The 25,970-nt window shown below is 39.0% G+C and overlaps 1 protein-coding gene across 2 annotated transcripts in view; it reads left to right on the top strand.

The window, feature by feature from the left end:
- PLEKHH2 (pleckstrin homology, MyTH4 and FERM domain containing H2) overlaps positions 1–25,529 on the top strand; it is a 107,235-nt gene extending 81,706 nt beyond the window's left edge. The window contains exons 24-30 of one of the 2 annotated variants that reach the window (XM_070379659.1): positions 343–440; positions 8,365–8,506; positions 16,495–16,640; positions 17,641–17,770; positions 18,534–18,620; positions 21,075–21,212; positions 22,856–25,529. In XM_070379659.1, coding sequence (XP_070235760.1) covers positions 343–440; positions 8,365–8,506; positions 16,495–16,640; positions 17,641–17,770; positions 18,534–18,620; positions 21,075–21,212; positions 22,856–23,038 — 924 coding nt within the window. In that variant the 3' untranslated portion in view covers positions 23,039–25,529. Of the gene's footprint in view, positions 1–342; positions 441–8,364; positions 8,507–16,494; positions 16,641–17,640; positions 17,771–18,533; positions 18,621–21,074; positions 21,213–22,855 lie in introns of those variants that run through there. The other variant, XR_011466089.1, reaches the window with a different exon arrangement.
- Positions 25,530–25,970: the final 441 nt, after the last annotated feature.

The following is a 25,970-nucleotide window of genomic DNA, read 5'->3' as shown; positions in this document are numbered from 1 at the left end:
ACTCAGAAGGTGGAAAAATTGCTTTTCAGTGACTAAATCATGAAAAAATTCCTGGAATCTTCTTGTTTCCAGTCCCATGCAGTCCTTCATTAAGTTTCCTTTTTGAGTAAAAAATTCATGGCCATAGTCCAAAGTTAATGTGTGTCCAAAAGGATAAGAGGACCAAAGAGTGATTTATAATTAAATTCTAAACTCAGAGCTGCAGAAGCTTAAAACAGAAAGCTTCAGTCCATTTGGTTTGATTGCACTAATTGAAAATTTTCAGTCTGTAGACATGCTTGTCTTCAAAAAATACCCAATGTGAAAAACATTATGAATCTCCATTTTCTGCTTCTCTTCTAGATTTGTGACATTATCTCCAAATGGGAACAGGCTTCTAAAGAACAGCAGCCTGGAAAATGGGAAGGTACGAGAACTGTTCGTCTCACTTATAAAAACAGGTGTGTAATACCGTCGCCAAGTGCCAAAGTAAGAGTATACACTTATTTTCAAATCATGCACCTAAAATTTAGTTTCCTGTCTAATAGCCTTAAAAGTTATATTTATTTATATGTTTTCCTAAAATGGTAGCTCTATTTCTGTAGGAAGAAACTGTCACCTAAAATTTTGTCTCTAATTGTATTCTTTTAATATCATGAATAATTATATTTTATAAAAATATGTATTTGGACAAAGATTAGAAGAAAACTATAAGGAAAAAAGTAGTTGCTCTCTTAGGGTAGTTGATAAAGTTTGTCACTTTCAAAATTTCCTTTAACACTAATATTACATTTTTTCCGTAAGACTGAATATTCAAATATCCTACTGCAGATCTGTAATAAGAGTCGTTTGTTTACCCAAGTCTTTTAGAAGTGGTATGTTCATATTCATTCATTCTTGTTCTTTCATATTCTCTCTTCCTCTGTATTTATTGAGCTTCATCTATAAGCACTTAGCTGGATGCTTTTAATGAAATGATAATACAAACACACACACAATCCCTGATCTTTGGGAATTTACAGGCTAGTGAGGAAGATGGTTGCTAATTTTTCTCTGAAAGAAAAGCGCATGGCTGTGTGAGAGCACTTAACAAGAATCCTGTCCTAGACTGGAGACTTTGGGAGGCTCTTTGAGTAAGTGATGCTTAGGTCAAGGCCAGAAGGAGGCTGAGAGTGAAAGCATTGAAACGGGTGGAAAAGGATGTACAAAGCCTGTGGAGGGAGGCTAAGCAGTGTTTCAGGAACTGGGAAAGAGCTGGTAGGACTGGAGCACGTACTCTCTCAACAAATAAAACTTACTTTAGTATTTATTTATTTATTTTTGGCTGTGCCAGGTCTTTGTTGCTCTGCAAGGACTTTCTCTAGTTGCAGCAAGCAGGGGCCACTCTCTAGTTGCGATACACGGGTTTCTCATTGTGATGGCTTCTCTTGCTGCAGAGCACAGGCTCTAGTCCTGGAGGAACCTGTTCCCACTCTGGCCCTTTGGTGACTGGCACGAAGCAACAGCTGGAAGTTATGGACCTTCTAGATGGTTGTTTTAGTTCTGTGGTCGCTGGGAGCAGTGATTCTCAAAGTGTGGGTCCCAGATCTGCAGCTTCAGTATCACATGGAAACACATCGAAATGCCCATTATTTGGTCCCACTTCAGACCTATTGAATTAGAATCTCTGGGGAAAAGGCCCTGGAGTCTGTGTTTTAACAATTCTCCAGGTGATTCTTACTCATGCTAAGTTTGGAGAAGCACTGATCCAGAGGTCCATGTTGCTGCCTGTATCTTTTGTGGAAGGAAGCCAGCTCCTGGACCTGACCTGCTCGGTTTTTTTATGTATTTAGAAGAGGTTCAGGAATTCTCATTTGTTTTTGTTGGCACTAAATGGAATTAAGTCCATGTCTAAGACTATTGCTAATAATGCATATCTTACGAATGCTGAATACATACTGATTTTGACTATGATGGCCACAGTTGGAACCAAAATGAAATGGATGAAGTGGAGAAAAGTGGTCTGAAAGAGACATAAGAATAATGTGCCAGTTCTAGCAAACTCTACCAGGAAGGACAAAAGCAGTCATGAATAACACATTGCCTTATTAACAACAACAAAAAAAAAACAATTTCATGACAATATCTTTGACATCAGAAGAAAAGCAACTCAACTATAAGGTTTAATTTTTAACAGGAATCTGAAATGGCTGGGTAGCCACAGCTATGAGTAAGTACTGTTTCTAAATGTGATCATGCTTTGCATATGTGTGTAAATAGCTTAGGAAATGAGCCCTAATGCCCAGTGACACAGTTAGGAGGGGAACTGGCTGTGACCTACCACACAGCTACAGACTTGATTCCTCATCTGTCAAGCAGCACAGTGATAAGCAAAACTAAAGCACCACCTCTCTTTATCATGGAATTTTTATTTATGTTTAGTAATTTATAGAATTTTAATTATTTAGATTAGAGGTTAAAGATCTAATTAATAGGTTTTGAACTTGTTCTCATTTGGAAAACTCTTTGGTAATAAAACTATTTGGTAATGTTTAAATTCTGTTCATATTTATTAATAAAACACTTATTTAATTTGGTCTCTTACTGTCTATTTGAAATTCTAAAATCAAGGCATGTTTTTAACAAAACTAAGCTGGCAAGGGTCTTTCCCTAAAGAGAACAGCTCTTCTTTCTCCCCTCTTTGAAACAAAAGTTTATTATCAATAATTCTGTGTTGTTATCATTTTCTGGAGCATAGTTTAAGGTTCCCATCTCTGCCACCTTTAGTGCACTGTGAGAGCATGTATATTGAATCCTAAACCAAGAAGCCTCTTGACAGGTCATCTAGTTTATCCCATTTCTTCCAGCTGTGTTCACACCAAAAAAAAAAAAAAAAAAGCTTCCTGTTTGAAGAGACTTTTGTGAGTCTAAAGACCTCTAGAGAAGAATCATCATCATAGTAGTAGTAATAATAATGACCACCAATATTTATTGAGCACTTAACCATATACCAGGCCCTGTGCTGAGCTCTTTACGTGCACCATCTCATTTAATCCTAACAGCACCTCTCAGTAAGTATTATCATCCTCTCCATCTTATGTTTCAGAGGAAACTGAAGCTTTAGAGAGTTACACCATTTACCCAAGGCTACAGAAGGGTTTTTCAAGGTTTTTCTGGCAAATAATTTCCTTATTTTTCAATTCTCACCACCATTCATTTATCCATTCATGCCATAAACATCTGTCCAGTGTCTGCCAGTACCAGGTCTTATTGAAGCCCTAGCGATTCAAAGGTGAATAGATGTTTCCTGCCTTCTAGAGTCTTAGAGCTCATGTAAGACATGAATTCTTAGTAATGTGACTAATGCCATGGCAGTCACACTCTAGCGGAGCAGTGAAGAACATGGCCTCTGCAGAGAAACTGCTGGATTGGCATCCTGGCTCCCCCACTCGCTCTGTGGCCATGAGCAAGTCACTCACCGTCTCTGGGCCTCAGGTCCCCTAGACATGAAATGGAGATGAAAACAGTACCTGCTTAGGGTCACCTGAAGGACTAAATATTAGCAGATGTAAAGCAGTTGGATCAGGGCCTGCTTACACAGTAGATGCCCCAATGATATTTGCTCTTACTGTGAATATAACATGTTTGTGTGCAAGATGTTGTGGGAGCAGAGAGGAAGGCTTCACAGAATGATGACTCCTGAGCACAGGAGCGGCCATAGAGGCCGGAGGAGAACAGGGAAGGCGGGACCGGTCACAATTGCAGGTTTTGTAGTGTTATCAGCAGGCCATGGTGGACAGAGGAGTGAAGGAAGGTGAAGGGAGAGTGAAGGCAGGCTGCTTCCTCAATAGGCTTACATGGTGATGAGAAAGGCAATAGGAAATACATGCTCTGAGGACTGAAATCGAGCTGGCTGGAGGCTAGCTAAAGGGTTACCGAGCAGTACCGGGAGAGCCCTGCCCCATTTGGAGTGTTGTGTGTTTGCTTATACTGGTCCACACAGTGATGTGGTTCCCATTACACGGTATTGTTTCCTCGATGTCAAGTGAGGACATTTGGGAATGCCCCTGCCGGGCAGTGTGTGCCCTCCTGCTGTGACAGAAGCCCCACTTCTCTGCTTCCGACCCCCTCAGGGTTGGGGAGCAGTTGGAAGCTAGTCATATTGGGACAGACTTAGATCGTGGTCCCTGAGGCCTTTCCTACTCAAGATCTGTGGATTTGATTTTCTGACTTATTTATCATTTTGGGGACTCATTAGTTCCTCTCCACATTCTCTCCAAATCCCTGTATAGTTGTTGGAGCCGAAACTGTTCCATTAGGCGCTTGAACCTATGATTCCTACAAGTTGTGTTCCTATATGTGTGTCTGGAATTGTTTTTCTCTTCTGTGCCCATAGTGCTTCATCTTCCCTTCCCAGGTGCTGTCTTACTGGCATGCCAGAAATGATAGAAGATGCACTTTAGCTCTTCTTGTCTGTAGCCATTTGAGCATTTGGTTCTTTTCTCCCTCCTATTGTATTACCAATTCAGACTTTTACCAAGAACCTTCCAGTGGCTCAGTTCAGTTCAGTTCAGTTCACTGGCTCAGTCGTGTCTGACTCTTTGCAACCCCATGAATCTCAGCACGCTAGGCCTCCCTGTCCATCACCAACTCCCAGAGTTTACCCAAACTCATGTCCATCGAGTCAGTGATGCCATCCAACCATCTCATCCTCTGTTGTCCCCTTCTCCTCCTGACCCCAATCCCTCCCATATTCAGGGTCTTTTCCAGTGAGTCACCTCTTCACAAGAGGTGGCCAGAGTACTGGAGTTTCAGCTTCAGCATCAGTTCTTCCAATGAACACCCAGGACTAATCTCCTTTAAGATGGATTGGTTGGATCTCCTTGCAGTCCAAGTGACTCTCAAGAGTCTTCCAACACCACAGTTCAAAAGCATCAATTCTTCGGCACTCAGCTTTCTTCACAGTCCAACTCACATCCATACATGACCACTGGAAAAACCATAGCCTTGACTAGATGGACCTTTGTTGGCAAAGTAATGTCTCTGCTTTTGAATATACCATCTAGGTTGGTCATAACTTTCCTTCCGAGGAGTAAGCATCTTTTAATTTCATGGCTGCAGTCACCATCTGCAGTGATTTTGGAGCCCCCCAATATAAAGCCTGACACTGTTTCCACTGTTTCCCCATCTATTTCCCATGAAGTGATGGGACCAGATGCCACCATGATCTTAGTTTTCTGAATGTTGAGCTTTAAGCCAACTTTTTCACTCTCTTCTTTCACTTTCATCAAGAGGCTTTTTTAGTTCCTCTTCACTTTCTGCCATAAGGGTGGTGTCATCTGCATATCTGATGTTATTGATATTTCTCCCAGCAATCTTGATTCCAGCTTGTGCTTTTTCCAGCCCAGCATTTCTCATGATGTACTCTGCATATAAGTTAAATAAGCAGGGTGACAATATACAGCCTTGACATATTCCTTTTCCTATTTGGAACCAGTCTGTTGTTCCATGTCCAGTTCTAACTGTTGCTTCCTGACCTGCATATAGGTTTCTCAAAAGGCAGGTCAGGTGGTCTGGTATTCCCATCTCTTTCAGAATTTTCCACAGTTTATTGTGATCCACACAGTCAAAGGCTTTGGCATAGTCTATAAAACAGAAATAGATGTTTTTCTGGAACTCTCTTGCTTTTTTGATGATCCAGCGGATGTTGGCAATTTGATTTCTGGTTCCTCTGCCTTGTCTAAATCCAGCTTGAACATCTGGAAGTTCACGGTTCACATATTGCTGAAGCCTGGCTTGGAGAATTTTGAGCATTACTTTACTAGCATGTGAGATGAGTGCAGTTGTGCGATAGTTTGAGCATTCTTTGGCATTGTCTTTCTCTGGGATTGGAATGAAAACTGACCTTTTCCAGTCCTGTGGCCACTGCTGAGTTTTCCAAATTTGCTGGCATATTAAGTGCAGCACTTTCATAGCGTCATCTTTCAGGATTTGGAATAGCTCAACTGGAATTCCATCACCTCCACTAGCTTTGTTCATAATGATGCTTTCTAAGGCCCACTTGACTTCACATTCCAGGATGTCTGGCTCTAGGTCAGTGATCACACCATCGTGATTATCTTGGTCATGAAGATCTTTTTTGTACAGTTCTTCTATGTATTCTTGCCACCTCTTCTTAATATCTTCTGCTTCTGTTAGGTCCATACCATTTCTGTCCTTTATTGAGCCCATCTTTGCATGACATGTTTCCTTGGTATCTCTAATTTTCTTAAAGAGATCTCTAGTCTTTCCCATTCTGTTGTTTTCCTCTATTTCTTTGCATTGATTGCTGAGGAAGGCTTTTTTATCTCTCCTTGCTATTCTTTGGAACTCTGCATTCAGATGTTTATATCTTTCATTTTCTCCTTTGCTTTTTGCTTCTCTTCACAGCTATTTGTAAGGCCTCCTCAAACAGACATTTTGCTTTTTTGCATTTCTTTTCCATGGGGATGGTCTTGATCCCTGTCTCCTGTACAATGTCACAAACCTCCATCCATAGTTCATCAGGCACTCTATCAGATCTAGTCCCTGAAATCTATTTCTTACTTCCACTGTATAATCATAAAGGATTTGATTTAGGTCATACCTGAATGGTCTAGTGGTTTTCCCTACTTTCTTCAACTTAAGTCTGAATTTGGCAATAAGGAGTTCACAATCTGAGCCACAGTCAGGTCCCGGTTTTGTTTTTGCTGACTGTATAGAGCTTCCAGTGGCTACACTTAGCTAAATAAACCCTAGTGCATGATAGTGATGAGTAAGACACAGTTCTTAACTTCAAGTGAAGGAAATAAATAAGTACAAAAATGTTCACATGCCAGAAAAGGAGGGCTTTCATCTTAAATTTTATTCTTTTTGTTCTGTATCGCTTTGCTGACATTATTTTGAATTTAGAGTCTATTTCTGTTACCCAGCCATGTTCTTCTACCAGTTAACAGTTTGCCATCATGCAGACACAGATAATTATTCTTTTCAAGAAACCACTCTGAATGATGGCCCAGGCCAGTGATTCTTAAGCTGGCATGAACAGAAAGAATTACCAGAACGGTGGGGAAGAAGTGCTTTTCAAAGTACACCCCCCATGCTTCCTCTGAGATTCTGACCTGCTCCCCTCTCATTTCTTGCTGTTTGAGATAATTACCATGAGAAATTTTTTAACTGATGATAGTGTGTCTCTCCTTAAGTGGATGGAGGAAAAAAGGCTGGAAATCCACTTATAGTTAATTGAGCACACACCTGACAGATGTCGGATCTAAATCTCTCTTTTCCTGTCATGGTGTTGTCATGACAGTGTTAAGGTATGTCGCTGTGCTGCTTACCCATGCACTGTCGCAGCATTTACAATGTTTACAGGGCTCTCTGCCTGCTCTGTAGCCTAGAGTCAGACCCTTAGAAACCTCATATAAAGAAGTGGCACAGGACTTCCCTAGTGGTCCAGGGGTTAAGAATCTTCCTTGCAATGCAGAGGACACGGGTTCAATCCCTGGTTGGGGAACTAAGATCCCACATGCCGCAGGGTAGCTTAGCTGGTGCACTGCAACTACTGGAGCCCTTGCAACTAGAGAGACTCCACGTGCCGCAAGGAAAGATCTGCATGGTGCAAAGAAGATTCGGCACGATGCATCGGAGATCCGACACAGCCAAATAAATAGATTTAATTGAAAAGAACAAAGAGACAGTACAGTGATTAAATACAGAGAGTCACTGAATCGATGAAGACCTAGGCGAACAAAAGCCAGATCATATTTCAACAAGTGATAATGAGAGCCTGTAAACTATATTTGAGATCCTAGGGCTGTTTATCAGAGTGGCCCAAAAAAAGTCAAAACATTTAAATGTGCAGTTACTTTTAGAGAGATGGACTCTCTTTTAGGTTCCTGGAGAGCTGCCCCCATTTGATATTGATTTTTTTTTTCAGTTTTATTTATTTATTTTCTTTACAATATTGTATTGGTTTTGCCATACCACCCTGAACGTGCCTGATCTCATCTGACATTGATTTTTAATTGAAACCTTCATTTCCTATTCCCTGTTATGTCCATGGTGTGTAGGAAAGATCATGAGTGTTCTTAAAATTGGGTTTATACAGCCCACTGGTATCAGGTCCTTCCTCAGTAGCAGCTAAGGTATTTCAGGGCATAAAAATAGCACAGAAGCACCCCTCAAGCTCAGCCTCAGAGCAGTTTTTCTCAGTTTGCTGGTAAATGTTATAAAGAGTAGAAATAGAGGTCATCAACAGATCGTAATGATCTAGGTTTGTATCACTGAGAGAATATTGTTAGAACAACCCCGTATCAATCCTCTGGATTTCTCTTTACCTTCTTCTTTTGTAAGTATATCATTTAATGAAAATTTTCCTCTTTTTTACAGATTATATTTCTCAATGCAAGTTCGAGGAGAGACTGATAGAGAAAAGTTGCTGTTAATGTATCAGACAAATGACCAAATAGTAAATGGACTTTTTCCTCTGAACAGGGACCTGGCATTAGAAATGGCAGCTCTTTTAGCTCAGGTAACTTCCATGCTATGTAGAGCAATATTTTGTAAAGATAAAATACTAATCTTTTCACTGAATTAAACATACTAGAACAATATACCTTTCATAATTCTTTAAATTCAATTTGCTGTGATTAACACCTTAAGTATCACAGGCATTATGATTAAAGTTTGACTCCCATTGCTGACAATTGCAGTGATGTAGAATGAGATGATGGACCATAAAGAGAAGCTAGCTTCTTAATTGCCTTGGAAGTATCCCACTAGGTTTTGCATTTAATAAAGGATTTTGAGTGTTGAGCTATGGGGTTGTGGATGCCTTGCTGAAAATGTTCAGTAACCCAGTAAGATCATTCTTTTAAAAAGCTAAAACATTTTCTTCTATTGATACTTGCCTGTTATATCAATTAAGATTAAATTAAGATGACTATAAACTGCACATGCAAATTAATAGTGACAATCAAAAAAGAAATATTCGTATTATTTGTCCCTCACATAGAAAGTGTTGGGGCCCAGGACAGTCTGCCGCCAAATATGCCTCAGTGGCATGTTGATTATTTTGAAATAAAGTTACTTTAGAAACAACTGGGTGGGAAAAAAATGATATATACTTAAAAAACACTCTAACCTCCCTCTTTTGCCCTAAAAGCTGAAAATAAATCTCCCATGTGAAGGTGTCCTTCCTCTAGGAGGAGGATAGAAAGCATCCTTGTCAGCAGTTAGGGAATTCAAGGCTAAGAAAGCTGTATAAACAGTTACTGCTTCACTAGTCTTCTACCCCAAACACAAGCCTTTTTGTTTTGTTAGATCTTGGAAAATAATTGTTTCTTTGTCTAAAAATGATATATAAATAGCTTGCTTTGGTCATTTCAGGGGTTTTGTATCTATAAGCGGGCTTCCCTGGTGGCTCAGTGGGTAAAGAAACTGCCTGCCAATGCAGGAGATGTAAGAGACATGGGTTCGATCCCTGTGTTGGGAAGATTCTAGAAGAGGACATAGCAACCGACTCCAGTATTCTTGCCTACGGAATCTCATAGACAGAGGAGCCAAGGCGGCTACTGTCCATAGGGTCACAAAGAGTCAGATACGACTAAAACGACTTAGCATGCATATAGCATATCTATGAGACCTCTGTGCATTCAATTGGTTAATTTCTCCTGATAATCTGTCCGGTGTCAGTATAATTATTAGACCAAGTTAAAGTTCTCTAGATGGGTAGTAGGGAGAAATCTTCCCCTCCCAGGGGAGATAGGCATTCTGGTGTGTCTACAGTCAAGAGGGACGTGTGCTTTGTCCTCTCCTCCATTCTGCCGTCATTTTCATGGTCCTGGGGATCTGCCAGAGCCCCAGCCATTACATCAGTGTTGCAGGCATCAGAATGGAGGAAGAACTGAAGAAGGGCATGCCTTCCTGCTTTTGAGAATCTTCCTAGCAGTTATATAGAACGTTTCCATTTATGTTTCTTTGGTCAAACTTAAGTCACCTGATCTTCCCAACCTACAAGAGAGACTAGAAAATGTGGTCTCAGCTGGGCAGCAATGAGCCTTAAAAAATTCAAAGCTTATATTACTCAGAAAGATAAGAGAATGGTCATGAAAGGCAGTACGCAGTCTCTACTCCACCTGGGTCTCTGCACATTTTAATTAAGGGAAAATGTAGTGTTGTTGGCTTAGATTCCCCAGGGTTTTGGCCTTCTCACTCCTACCATCTCAGGACATCTTAGTCATTCTCTTCATTTTATCTACCACCTATGCCCGTGATTCTCAAATCTTTTCTTCAGCTCATGTTGCTTTCATGGGCTCCTTAAGTTCAGCATATCAGGAGCTAATCATCTTCCTTTTTCTTTCTTCACATTCGCATCTTCACCGTGACACTGCCTCTGTTCAATCTGCCAGTTCAGTTCAGTTCAGTCATGTCCAGCTCTTTGCAACCCCATGTACTACAGCACACCAGGCTTCCCTGTCCATCACCGACTCCCTGAACTTGCTTAAACTCATGTCCATCAAGTTGGTGATGCCATCCAACCATCTCATCCTGTGTCACCTGCATCTCCTCCTGCCTTCAGTCTTTCCCAGCATCAGGGTCTTTTCCAGTGAGTCAGTTCTTCACATCAGGTGGCCAAAGTATTGGAGTTTTCAGCTTCAGCATCAGTCCTTCCAATGAATATTTAGGACTTATTTCCTTTAGGATGGACTGGTTTGATCTCCTTGCAGTCCAAGGGACTCTCAAGAGTCTTTGCCAACACCACAGTTCAAAAGCATCAATTCTTTGGTGCTCAGCTTTCTTTATAGTCCAACTCTCACATCCATACATGACTACTGGAAAAACCATAGCTTTGACTAAATGGACTTTTGTCCACAAAGTAATGTCTCAACTTTTTGATATGCTGTCTAGCTTGGTCATAACTTTTCTTCCAAGGAGCAAGCGTCTTTTAATTTCATGACTGCAGTCACCATCTGCAGTGATTTTGGAGCCCAGAAAAATAAAGTGTCTCACTGTTTCCATTGTTTCCCCATCTGTTTGCCATGAAGTGATGGGACTGGATGCCATGATCTTAGTTTTCTGAATGTTGAGTTTTAAGCCAACTTTTTCACTCTGCTCTTTCACTTTCATCAAGAGGCTCTTTAGTTATTCTTTGCTTTCTGCCATAAGGGTGGTGTCATCTGTGTATCTGAGGTTATTGATATTTCTCCTGGCAGTCTTGATTCCAGCTTGTGCTTTATCCAGCCTGGCATTTCACATGATGTACTCTGCATATACATTAAATAAGCAGGGTGACAATATACAACCTTGACACACTCCTTTCCCAATTTGGAACCAGTGTGTTGTTCCATGTCCAGTTCTAACTGTTGCTTCTTGACCTACATACAGATTTCTCAGGAGGCAGATAAGGTGGTCTGGTATTCCCATCTCTTTAAGAATTTTCCACAATCTGCCAAGCAAGCTTCAAATCCAGGAATCACCTCTGCCTCTGCCCTCCCTCTCCCTCCCCCGAGTCTCCGGGACCCTGTCCCCTCCTCTCCATGCTGACTGCCATTGCTGTGGTTCAGACCATCATCATATCCTGCCTACTCTTCTGCATCAGGCTTCTAACTAATGTATTTTTCTCTGGTCTGGTCCCCCACATACTTTTATTCTCCAAGCAGAATCTAGAGAGAGAGTTCCAGTTGCCTGTTGCTGCATAATAAATGACTCCAAGACTTGGCCCTAGATAACAATTAGGGCAGGCATATGTAACGGCAGCTTGTCTCTGCTTCATATGGGATCAGTAGGCATAACTTGTAGACTGGTTGTGACTCTCTAGCTTAGGGCTGGAATCATCTGAAAGGTTTGTTCACTCGCACATCTGGTGGCTGATGCGCGGTTATTTGGAACTTATGTCAATTGGAACACCTGCTTGTCCCCTCTTCAAGTGTCTGCTTGTGCTTCCTCACAGAACGGTGGCAGGGTGACAAGAGCAATGTCCCAGAAGAGACAGTATGTGGAAGCTGCCATTTTCCTAAGGTTGGGCCTAGAAACCGTGCCATGGTGGTTTGTCAGGCAGCACTGATAACTGGAACTGGAATGGAGATACAGAAAAAAATGTGAATCACTGTGTCATTCCCTTGTTTATATGGAAGGACTGTCATGATCTGAACTCTTCTTGCCTCACCAACCTGATCTCTTAATACTCTCTACCTTGAACTTTATGGTCCTGAGTTGTATATGATTCACTTATTCTTTCCTCTTATGCTTTACTTGTTTGTCTCCTCTGTTTAGACATCTCTACTCCCATGCCTTTACCTGTTTACTTCAGCTGATCCTTTCATTTTTATCTTAGGTGTCACTCATACCAGAAACCCTTCTTGAATTCTTCCTGGATGGGTTAAATGTTCCTCTTAAGGCTTCGGTAATACCTTGCACGTATCTATTACTGTTCTGATCCCAGGGGGCTTCCTGAAAGCAAGGGCTCTCCTTATTCATCTTTGTGTCTAGCACAGTGCTTTACACACAGTCCATTCTCCATCATGTCCTTGGATGCATGAATAGTTGATAATTTAGTTTACTTTCATAGTAACTTTATGATCTTCAGACTCTAAAGTGTTCATACTGCACTAAGTATTCCCTTTTTGCAGTGATAAAAAGCTGAGGAAAGAACTAAGTCACATATTGTCTTGGTGATAGGATTAAGAGTAATTTCTTATCATGTGCTGGGCTTTGATTATCTAGGCTTTGATTATCTGCTTATCTAGGCTTTGATTCTCTAACATCACAGATGCTCTGTTAAAATCACTCTCATTTTTGCTAAAATTTAAGTTTGTTTTCTTAACTTTTAATTTAGTGGAGAAAGAAAAAATTATCTCGAGGAAAAATTATCACATTCTTTGGAGATACATACTTCTAATGTTTTAGGTGAATTTTTAAAAGGAGTAGAAAGGTAAAACAATACATCTAGAAAATTCTGAGTGCTTTACTAACTAAAAAGTATAATTTCTCCATCTATAAAAGGAAAAGTAAATAATACCTCTGATCACTTCCTCAGAGTAGTTTTTGCAGAGATAAATGAAATACACTAAGGAAATCTGAGCTCTGTAGAAGATTCTGTTGTAATTTGACAAGAGAAGCCTCTATACATGGACATTACCAGATGGTCAACACCGAAATCAGATTGATTATATTCTTCGCAGCCAAAGATGGAGAAGCTCTATACAGTCAGCAAAAACAAGACCAGGAGCTGACTGTGGCTCAGACCATGAACTCCTTATTGCCAAATTCAGACTGAAATTGAAGAAAGTAGGGAAAACCACTAGACCATTCAGGTATGACCTAAATCAAATCCCTTATGATTATACAGTGGAAGTGAGAAATAGATTTAAGGGCCTAGATCTGATAGATAGAGTGCCTGATGAACTATGGACTGAGGTTTGTGACATTGTACAGGAGACAGGGATCAAGACCATCCCCATGGAAAAGAAATGCAAAAAAGCAAAATGGCTGTCTGGGGAGGCCTTACAAATAGCTGTGAAAAGAAGAGAAGTGAAAAACAAAGGAGAAAAGGAAAGATATAAGCATCTGAATGCAGAGTTCCAAAGAATAGCAAGAAGAGATAAGAAAGCCTTCTTCAGCGATCAATGCAAAGAAATAGAGGAAAACAACAGAATGGGAAAGACTAGGAATCTCTTCAAGAAAATCAGAGATACCAAAGGAACATTTCATGCAAAGATGGGCTCGATAAAGGACAGAAATGGTATGGACCTAACAGAAGCAAAAGATATTAAGAAGAGATGGCAAGAATACATAGAAGAACTGTACAAAGAAGATCTTCATGACCCGGATAATCACGGTGGTGTGATCACTGACCTAGAGCCAGACATCCTGGAATGTGAAGTCAAGTGGGCCTTAGAAAGCATCACTACGAACAAAGCTAGTGGAGGTGATGGAATTCCAGTTGAGCTATTCCAAATCCTGAAAGATGATGCTGTGAAAGTGTTGCACTCAATATGCCAGCAAATTTGGAAAATTCAGCAGTGGCCACAGGTCTGGAAAAGGTCAGTTTTCATTCCAATCCCAGAGAAAGACAATGCCAAAGAAGTACCACACAACTGCACTCATCTCACATGCTAGTAAACTAATGCTCAAAATTCTCCAAGCCAGGATTCAGCAATATGTGAACCATGAACTTCCTGATGTTCAAGCTGGTTTTAGACAAGGCAGAGGAACCAGAGATCAAATTGCCAACATCTGCTGGATCATGGAAAAAGCAAGAGAGTTCCAGAAAAGCATCTATTTCTGCTTTATTGACTATGCCAAAGCCTTTGACTGTGTGGATCACAGTAAACTGTGGAAAATTCTGAAAGATATGGGAATACCAGACCACCTGATCTGCCTCTTGAGAAATTTGTATGCAGGTCAGGAAGCAACAGTTAGAACTGGACATGGAACAACAGACTGGTTCCACATAGGAAAAGGAGTACATCAAGGCTGTGTATTGTCACCCTGCTTATTTAACTTACATGCAGAGTACATCATGAGAAACGCTGGACAGGAGGAAACACAAGCTGGAGTCAAGATTGCCGGGAGAAATATCAATAACCTCAGATATGCAGATGAGACCACCCTTATGGCAGAAAGTGAAGAGGAACTCAAAAGCCTCTTGATGAAAGTGAAAGTGGAGAGTGAAAAAGTTGGCTTAAAGCTCAACATTCAGAAAACGAAGATCATGGCATCTGGTCCCATCACTTCATGGGAAATAGACGGGGAAACAGTGGAAACAGTGTCAGCCTTTATTTTTCTGGGCTCCAAAATCACTACAGATGGTGACTGCAGCCATGAAATTAAAAGACGCTTATTCCTTGGAAGGAAAGTTATGACCAACCTAGATAGCATATTCAAAAGCAGAGACATTACTTTGCCGACAAAGTCCATCTAGTCAAGGCTGTGGTTTTCCTGTGGTCATGTATGGATGTGAGAGTTGGACTGTGAAGAAGGCTGAGCGCCGAAGAATTGATGCTTTTGAACTGTGGTGTTGGCAAAGACTCTTGAGAGTCCCTTGGACTGCAAGGAGATCCAACCAGTCCATTCTGAAGGAGATCAGCCCTGGGATTTCTTTGGAGGGGATGATGCTAAAGCTGAAACTCCAGTACTTTGGCCACCTTATGCAAAGGGTTGACTCATTGGAAAAGACTCTGATGCTGGGAGGGATTGGGGGCAGGAGGAGAAGGGGATGACAGAGGATGAGATGGCTGGATGGCATCACTGACTAGATGGACGTGAGTCTGAGTGAACTCCGGGAGTTGGTGATGGACAGGGAGGTCTGGCGTGCTGCGATTCATGGGGTCACAAAGAGTCTGATCTGATCTGATCTGAGGTCCTTTGTATGTGTCTCCCACCCCATCTCGCTCATTGAACCCTCTTTGGTACCATGTACAAAGAAAGCACTTAACACAGTTTATCACAAGTATATATTTATTCTTCAGTCTCCTCTACTAGACTGTAAACTCTTTGAGGACAGGAACTGTGCTCAACCTTTTTCTTTCTCATATAAATTAGCACAGTGCCTGACATACAATGAGAACTCAGTACAGGTTTGGATGAATGAATGGGTGGGAGAGTGGTTGGAGAGAGGGAAGGATGGATGGATGGATGGTTTGATGGGTTGGTAGAGGGGTGGCATCTGTATAGTCTGTTAATAGAAATAAGGATTGAACATTCTTTCATTCAGGGAAAAAAGGTAATGAAGGGCTTTGTTTCCAAAAAAAAACTGAACAATAGTTTAAGGGCATGCATACAGCCACATTTATGGAGAAAATCTAGGAAGTGATGAGAATGTAGTACTTGCTCCCATTATATTCAGTAGAGACCCTTAAAAAGTGCAAGTAATACTTTAAAAAGATTTTTCATAGCTTTATATCTTATTTTTTATTTCTAACTTCTATTTTTGCCTTATTTTCACCAACCAAAATTGTACCTTTAAAATGAAAAATTATCTAGTGTTGTTACAGGCAATAGTAGAGTTAAGTGACCTTGAGCAAATATGGTACTGTCAGATTTTGACCTAGGATGATTAATGTAGAAATGAAACTATATTGTATCATGTTAGTCACTCAGTCGTGCCCAACTCTTTTGCAACTGTATGGACTATAGCCCTTCAGGCTCCTCTGTTCAAGGGATTTCCCAGGCAAGAATACTAGAGTGAGTTGTCATTTCCTTCTGCAGGGGGTCTTCCCAACCCAGGAATCAAACCTGGGTTTCCTGCTTTGCAGGCAGATTCTTTACCAGCTGAGCCACCAGGGAAGCCCACATGGAATACTTAAATTATAGACTTGTTTCATAATTAAACTTCAAATGAAGTTTAGATTTAAATAATTGTATTTTTATATGATTACAAATTCCATAATCACACGATCATGACAAATAGATTTATATGTTGTATGTTACAGTGTTTAGAAAAAAATAAAACTAATTTTCTTTCTAAAAATTCTTTTAAAATATCCTCTATTTTCTCTTTTTTGGGTTTCCAATTAGGTGGAGATTGGAGATTTTGAAAGACCTTTTTCCACTCCAGCAGGTCATGTTACTAATCAGTGCAAAGCGAATCAAACTCTAAAACAAGTCATAGAGAAATTTTATCCTAAAAGGTATAGAGATGACTCTTCTGAAGAACAGCTAAGGTAAAGAACTATTTACAGGGCAGATGTGCACTAGTTTTTCAGTGATATTTTTCTGTACAAATTTTAAAGATGAAAAAAATTATATGTAACGATTTGCTCAAGATTTTTAAAATACTGTTGAATACAAAGAGGTTATAATTGTTTTTATTTGAGATGTGTCTGGAAACTTTAATAGCTAGATTTAAACTTTTTCAATATGAAAAAAATCTGCCTTAAGATCTTTTTATTTAATCTTATTCATTCTTCTCCAAATTAATGTTGCTAATAAATAAAAGGAAAAAATTGGCTAATAGGTTTAATTTTATGAAATGTTTACCAAAATTTTTTTACCTCTTAGGGTATTCCATTATAAACAAATTGGAATAAAAATAAAGTATCTTCTTACACAAAGTTTTTTAATAAAAATTTTTAATTCTACTCTATTAATTCAGAGTTTTGATTTTTGAAAACTATTTATAAAGAAAAGGCATAGATTCAAAAATAGAGGCAAATCCAATTCACCATGACATTTTTTAAAATAGAAACATTTGTGATTAGTCTGTTGTCTCTGTAGAATAAGTGGTTGCCTTCGTGATTTAAGAGGTTTCCCCTGTACCCAGCATCTCTCCGAGCCAGGAGTGGTAGCACCTAAATTCCACCGTTGGGGATTCATTCTTCAGTCTCCAATTCTTGTACTTCTTTAAAAGTGAAAGTAATTCCCATGAGATTCTAGGCTAATTACGCAAAGGTTTGATGTTAGCTTATCAGATTTTAAATTTTTACCTGAAGGGAGTGGGGAGCAGGGAACCCAGGTCATACCGAGAGCACTAACAAATAGGGGGATTTGGTGAAAGGAATGCTACACGAAGGACAAGGGGTGGACAGTGGTAAGATGGGCACCACCAAACCACAGCTTGCCCTGGGTAGGTCTCCCAGTGGTGTCTAGGATTGGCTCAAGGAGAGCGTTATCTTGGGAGGATGATACACTGTTTGTGTTTTTGTTCTTTTTTTTTTTTTTTAGGCAGCTTTGCCAGCGACTGTCAACCAGGTGGATGGCCCTCCGAGGACACAGTGCTGCTGATTGTGTGCGAATCTATTTGACAGTAGCCAGGAAGTGGCCATTCTTTGGTGCCAAGCTGTTTCTTGCAAAAGTAAGAAATGGTAGGGGGAGGCTATCCAGTTCAGTAGAATATAAAGTGATAACCGTAACCCCAGGTTTAGTATATTCAGCTTTTTAAAAGAAAATAAGGGAATTTCTAACAATATAAGGAAAACCATGAAAGGACACTGAGGAGAGAGCAGGAGAGCCATCGGCATCTCTGTCTTTTCCCTTCTGCTCCAGTTTACCCTGCCAAAATCATTTCTTACACTCAGAAGGCTTAATCAGTAGACTGAAGACAGCCCCTTAGCTCTGCTTTCTTCCCTTTATTCCTTCATCCATCCACTCATTTACTCTTGCACTCATTTGTATTATTTAGTAATTATGAATTTTGTTTGCCAAACAAAGAGAGCTGAGCTCTAGGGATACAGAAGCCCATAGTTTCAGATAAGTTATTCTCACACTTTCAGGAACTCGCAACCAGTGTTGCAATAGGTCTGGAAACCACTAATGGTTAGGAGTGACATGACATTGAGGAAGGAGAGACAAACCCTGCTAGGGCTTAGATTAAGTGGCCTATCCAAATACACGTTAATAAATAACAGATTTGGGTCTCGAACCCAAATTCAAGACCCCAATTTGGGTCTGCTAATTCACTATTCTTTCCATTATACCACACTGTCTACTCCTCAAGTGAGATTTTTAATAAGATGTTGTTGCTGTTGTTGTTAGAAATGTCGTACTGCATTTAGACTAAAACATTTCTGTAATTTTGTTTAGCATCTATTATATAGTATATTTTCATCTCTTCATAGCCCATAACCCCATCGTCCCTTGGAAGTACATTCATGTGGCTGGCTGTACATGAGGATGGTTTAAGCATCTTAGAATACAACTCCATGGTAAGATTAAATCCTTAAGTTTTGCATTGAGTCAACTATTTCCATTGCTCAGTTCAGTTCAGTTCAGTCGCTCAGTCCTGTCTGACTCTTTGCGACCCCATGAATCGCAGCACGCCAGGCCTCCCTGTCCATCACCAACTCCCGGGGTTCACTCAGACTCACATCCATGCTCAGTGTTCCATAAACAGAAGGTAATGATACCTTAATCTTATTTTTCTTATACACAGAAAAATATCCTTCCTAATACTATATCATGAAGTCATTTTATGAATACAACCATGATTACAATTTAATTTTTTAAAACAAGATTAGACAGGCTATGTATTGTGTATGAGAAAAATATTAAGATACCATGACTAAATTGCAGTCACGGTTGTATTTGTAAAAAGATCACTCATTTATAGAGTTCAGAAGGTGGCTTCCTGTGCAAAATAACATTAAGATAACATATCTCTTGAAGATAACATTAAGGTATAACATTAAGATATAACATTAAGATACCTCTTGAAGATAACATTAAGGTAGAAACTTTAGTTAGCAGAATTTTAAGTTCAGTTTCACTAAAGTTTCTGTGAAAATTTTTTTTACTTTCCCAAAATATCACTTACCCATTCACTTGTACATATACAGTATCTTTATAGTTATTACATGATTAACTATAAAGTCAAACTGTGATTTCTATTTATTCATTTATCTGAAATTCACTTTATTTTCTATCATATTTTATATATATCAGATTACTTTAAAAAAATCTTTTTTAACCTGGTGGACAGGGATCGCTCAGTTCACCTGGTAGATGTCGTGGGCTCTCCTACTTGTGGCTATAGTCAGAATCACTGAGAATTTCTTGGAAATGAGACTATCCTTTAGTGTTTTAGTTACTGTTTCTCCTTATAACTGTTGAAAACTCTTTCAAAGGCATTTATATTTCTTGAGTGGGCTTCCCCATGGTTCAGCGGTAAAGAATTTGCCTACAGTGCAGGAACCACAGGAGACATCTGTTCGATCTCTGGGTCGAGAAGATCCCCTAGAAGAGGGCATTGGCAACCTGCTCCAGTGTTCTTGCCTGGAGGGTCCCACGGATAGAGGAGCCTGGTAGGCTACAGTCCATAGGGTTACAAAGAGTTGGACATGACTGAAGCGACTTAGCACGGTATGGCATGTTTCTTGAATGCCTTTTAGTTCTTGAATAAATAATCTGAAGATAGATTATAAAACCAGTGACTTAAAGTCAACAAAAATTATACACCAGTATTGAGTTCCCTTGGCCAAGTAAACCAGTTTGTTGATTCTGAGAGATGGATGTACAGACCAGGAGATTGACACTGCTGGCCTGCAGCAGAGGAGGTGTCCAGTACTGGGATGATCTGCTCCAGGTCTTGCAAGCTAATCATTAAATACACAGATTCCTTTCCTTTTAGGCTGTACATCTTTGAATTATATTTTAAAAATTGTTTTAGTAACACATTGGGAAAAAGTATTTGCTGCATGTATGACAAAGGGTTGTTATCCTTTAGGAACTGTTTTTCCAGATAGTAAAGAAATGATGAACACAGCAATAGACAAATGGGACAAGGCAGTTCACAGAAGAAATACTAATATTCAGTAAATGTACTTTTAAATGTTAATCTCACCATCAAGTAAATTGTTTAATACAGTGAGATTCTACTTGTCACCAATCAGACTGGCAGAGCTTCAAACAAATGATGGTATCCTGTGTTATCAAAACCGCAAAATGCTGGAAATGTAAATGGGTATAATGTTTCTGAGTTTCGAAAGGTTTACTTTTTTGAGATAGCAATTTTACCTGTTGAGGTTTATAACCATAGAAGTAATTATTCTATGTGTATTATGAAATATGTCCCAAAATATTCACTGGAATAAGATAGTAACAAAAAAATTTAAATATTCTTCAATAGATTAGTTAAATAATGTCTGTGTCTATAAAATCTAAACAAATGTCTATAAAATCATTTAAAATGATTTTATACAATAGCAAGTATGTTCGTGTCATGGAAAGATGTTCATAACATGCTGTTAAGTTAAAAGAAGCAGAAAGTTAAAAAAGAAGTAGTGTGCTTGATACTGGTTATGTTTTCATATATCAAGATCTGTCTATCAGGGTGAACTATATGGATTTGCCAATATTTGACCATTTTTTACCTTAAAAAAGTATCAGGTTCATATGATTCAACCAAATAGGTAGGTAGGCAGGTAGATAGACAGACAGATAGAAATCTTTAAGGACAAATACAGTGTAAATGCTACGTAAATAGTTACTGGTACACAGCAAATTCAAGTTTTGCTTTTTGAAACTGTATGGAATTACAGATATTTTCCATCTACAGTTTTCCATCTGTATCAGCATCTTAATGGAGATACATATTATTAGTCATCTCTCATCTTTCTTTGAAAATAGTGTATAACATATGTACTTTTTTCTTCTCTTTGAAGAGGTTAATAGTCAGCTATGTATACAAGAGTCTAATGACCTTTGGAGGTTATCAAGATGATTTTATGGTAGTCATTAACAATGCACATTCAAAGGACAAACCAACAGAGAAATTGATTTTTGCTATGGCAAAACCCAAGGTAAGTAGAAGCCTTTATGCTAACTTTTTAATGCTAGTTTTTCTCACACTAAAATATTTATTGTGCGAAGACTTAAGTTCTTGATGGGAAAACAAACTGCTTATAATCATACAATCTTAGGTCCAGTCTTACATCTTCTCCCTAAGCCTTGGTTTCCTCATCTAAAAAATGGTATAATGTTCCTTTTTTTTTGAATTAAGAATTAAGTGAGGCAATCATGAAGTGTTTAGCCCAGACTTTCCTGGTAGTCCAGTAGTTGGGAGTCTGCCTGCCAATGCAGGGGACATTGGTTCAGTCCCTGGTCTGGGAAGATTCCACATGCTGTGGGGCAGCTCAGCCTGTGCTCCATGACTACTGAGCTAGAGCCCGTGCTCCGCAAAAAGAGAAGCCATGGCAACGAGAAGCCCACGAACCCCACCCAGAGATTAGCCCTCACTTGCCCCTGCTAGACAAAACCCACACAGCAATAAAGATCCAGCACAGCCAAAAATTAATTAACTAATTAATTTTAAAACATAAAATGTTTAGCTCAGTGCCTGGTATACAGAAAGATCAAAATAAGTGGTCCTGGCATACGTTGTTATCGTCAGGTATTTTATATGCATTATCTTATTTACTTGGAATAATTCACTTAATGGACTCATTAGTGAGAAGAGTGAGGTTTTAAAATTAAGACATTGTTTCTTTACAATTTTAACAAGCTATGTAGTTTTAATGTCTCTAAGTAAAAGCAATAAATAAAAGGGCTGCATTCTAACATGTGATTCCAATTTTAGGGAAAAGAATGAGAAACTAATTTTTCTAAAACTTTGTCTTAAAATTATCAACTAAAAGAGACTACTTTTTTTAGAATCTGAAGCTTTAAAAAATGGCATGTATGTTTCTTAATTAAATCTATACTTAAGTGAAGGCAGATAGTAAGTGCAGAAGATCATGGCACACTTCAGTTTAAATAAAAAGTTAAAAAAAAAAAGAAGTAAAAGCTAAAATAAATAAATAAATAAAAAGTTAATATACTACACTGAATTTCTTATTCATGTATCCACAAGTGTGGCTTTAAGATAACTGACAGAATTGTACTGTTGTCACATTTTCTAATATTGCCACTAAATTTGACTTTTTTTCTTAAGTACCACTTTCTAAAAAAAAAAAAAAGTACCACTTTCTGCTGGTTTAAGTAACGGAAAAATAGATGGTGCTGAACATGTAAGTACAGTTGACTCTTGAACAACACAGGTATGAACTGCACAAGTCCACTTATACATAGATTGTTTTTCAGTTGTAAATACTACATTACTACACGATCCGTGGTTAGTTGAATCCATGGATGTGGAACTATGGATACAGAGGAATCGTGGCCACAGAAGGGTGCTGCAGAGTTACACACAGATTTCTGACTTCGGGGGTCGCACAGAGTCAGACACGACTGAAGTGACTTAGCAGCAGCGGCGGCAGAGTATCAGGGTCCCTAAGCCCTGTGTTGTTCAAGGATCAGCTGTACTCCACTGTTTGATCTGGTTGAAAGAGAACTCTGGTGGCCTGGGCACTTGCAGATGGAGGCCACTCATGGCCAACCCTTCACTCTCTTTGGAAAATGATGAGAACTTCTCAAGAGGATAACAATTCCACTTTTCTTGTTTTAGATTCTTGAAATCACGCTTTTGATCGCCAGCTACATAAACAACTTCTACCAGCAAAAGGCAGTTCACCACCTCTCTGCTCCAGCGCTGCTCTCAGCTCAGACCCAGGGTTGCCAAGCCAGGGTGATGGGAAGCCAGCCCCTTCTGGCAAACAGCAGACCAACCAAAGGCCCCACTTTGCTCTGAGGCTCAGGGGCCTAAACATCTCCCCCTGTCTTCTAAGCAGTGGCTGCATCAGCTCCAAATAAGTTCATTTACATCCTGGCAGCATGACACCCACACAGTAGTAGTCCATTCTTTAAAAATAATGGGAGTTACTCTCTTCCATTTGATTCATAAATATTCAAATAAATGCTTGTAATAAAACTTAAACACACACACACATAAAACCTAAACAAATTTTCCCACATGCTGATTTCCTTTTAGCTTAATTGGGTTAGAATTTGCCTTTTTTTTCCATCACCTTTCCCATCAGACACATCAAGGCTTTTTTTCTCTTAGAAAAAATATTCTAGCAATCTTTAGAAAGGGAGATTCAAGGGAGTTTTGCCAAACTCTCATTTGGCAAACCAGTTGATTATTTGGACATGCTTACTGCCAAAAAATTATGTACTATAATTAAATGTGCTTTTAATTAATGATACGGTATTTAGAAAGAAGTAGAGTATCCAATTTAAGAAACAGCTGCTGGGTGGTGTTGAAGGGTAAGTTTTTAGTTCTGTGAATCGCTGTGTGAAAAAGCAGGCGCTGAATCCCAGGGACGGCGGAGCCTAGTGGGCTGCCCTCTATGGGGTTGCACAGAGTCGGACACGACTGAAGCGACTTAGCAGCAGCAGCAGCAGGTAACCAGAACCTCCAGTGTGGTTTTAGAAAGTATACCCTGTCACCTTTTCAGATCACTGGAGTGTAAAACTTAAAATGAAACATTGATTCCTGACATTCCTTGGCTATCTACATAACCCAAGTTCACTGGAATATTGCCCACATTTCATTCCATTGGTGCTGGGTCATCTTGACCTTGCTTTGTTAAATAATGATATCTTTGAAAACAAAGAAATTTTAAAGCTTTGCTTCACACAGTCTTTTAAATTATAGTTTGAAAGTAAATTCCCCAAAATATTTTTTTTTAAAGAAAAGAGAAAGTAACTCTTCTTCAAAGGAGATAAATTTTAGTTGAGTATAGAAACCTATTGCTTTACTAGGTTACATAAATGGTCAGTACATTCGTTTGTGTCAAAATAAAGTACTTATTATTATTCATGATGAAAATGAAACTGTGATAAGACATGAAAATTATATTGTAAAAATGTTTAATTGAAATAATAATCATGAGTATACTTAATTTTATTTATGTGTAGAATATTTTTTATTTATATTTTGGACATATATTTATCACTTTGTGTATGGTATTTTTTTAACCAGTTGGGGGAAAAAAGTTAGCTGCTGAATTAATCTGTTGGCGAGCCTTCTTGTTTTCTTTTTTGCTGCTTTCTCCCTGTGGCAATGTACTGTTCTCACACTAAGCCTTTTAAAAACGTTCCATCCTACGTTAGTATCCTTAGAAAGATCAGAGCCAAGAAATACACTGATCAAGTAAGATTGTGCTTTACCGATAATGACAAAGGTCGAAACCACCCATAGAAATACATGGCCATTTACTAGTTCTCCTAATCTTTTGAGCCACAGCCACTCACTGTGTAAGCAAATTAATTTTTGAGAATAAACTGGTTACCAGTTTGGGATGACTCTCAGGCACCTTTTGGCTGGGATACGGTAGAGTTTCTGAGTTCCCAGAAAACCATTTAATAATCGTTAGTCGGTGAGCCAGAGGCTTGGCAGAGCTGTTACATATGTATGAGGACTTTATTCTCAGGCAGTAGTTAGTTCATCATGTGGTAAGCTCCCCCCTAAAATCTTCTAATTTAAATGAATAGTGAAGGCTCAGCTTAAATGGTAGTACCGTAGACTTGGCATTTAGTTTTGATAGAGCAGAGATAAAATATTTTGATGGAAAGAAATCAATTTTCTGTAACTGATGATGTGAAAATTTTATTTTCTGGGAAATTACTTTTATATAGCCATTTAAAAATTCAAAGTGTGTTATTATGATTGGTTACAAGAGAATAATGTTACATGTTTAATTGTAATATTTGTCTCCTATCATTTTCCTCCCTTTCAATCATAATAAATGATTTACAAAACCCATTTCAAGCATTATCTTTTGAATAATCTTCAAGAAATACCTAATGTTTTCATTGTCAAAGCTGAAGTGTACTACTAGTGAAAATGGTAGTTATTACCTCCTTCTGCACTCATGCTTTGTCTTCTGTGTTGCTTTGCTTTATCCATATAAAAAGAAGCTGTTTGGACAAATTGTAATTATCATATATATATATGTGCTTATTGACATATATACAATATGTATAAATCATGATCTCCCATGATTTCATAATAAGTTCCTTATAGGTAAGTTGATTGAACTGTGTCTAAAATTTTATTTTAAATGTTCTAGATTTGTGTCTGTGTGTGTCCTTGAAGTCACATACCACCATAGCTTAGAAATGAATTTAACTCTCAATGTACAAGAAAATTTACAAATCTTGGCTTGAAAAAAGTGTTTGTTAGTGGTTATTTGGACATTTTTTTCCACAGAAAAAAATACATGGTAGTCAGGTTCCTGGAACAATACTTGTAGCCCGTAATTGTACTGAAGTATAATCCTGAAGAATTAGCCACCACGGATAATCATATTTTTCTAGAAAAAGGCTTTAAGTGTTCTGGGATGCCAAGAACACATTTCACCCACCCCGCTCCCACCCCCAGCTGTCATGGAATTTGGACTTCTCAATACTGAGTCTCTGGGCTGATTCCTGTGGACCAAAGGCTTTGGGAATGTGGGGACTGAGGAAGCGAAAATGAGGAGCTAGACTAACAAGGTGAAGCAGCTTTTCCGCTAACTGGTTCATGCAGGGACCTCATCTCCCCTCACATTTCCCCCTATTCTCTTTTCCCTAAAGGAAGAAAGGGATTTTACTGCTACAGAGTACTTCATTTAGCAGGAAATATTGCCAGTTTCCCTCAGAGAGGGAATGACTTGATTTTCTTAATGCTTGTTTGA

Source organism: Bos mutus, chromosome 11, assembly GCF_027580195.1.
Source record: "Bos mutus isolate GX-2022 chromosome 11, NWIPB_WYAK_1.1, whole genome shotgun sequence".
NCBI classification, from domain to species: Eukaryota; Metazoa; Chordata; class Mammalia; order Artiodactyla; family Bovidae; genus Bos; species Bos mutus.
The sequence above is the reverse complement of the archived record's forward strand: the minus strand, read 5'-3'. Positions and strand labels throughout refer to the sequence as shown.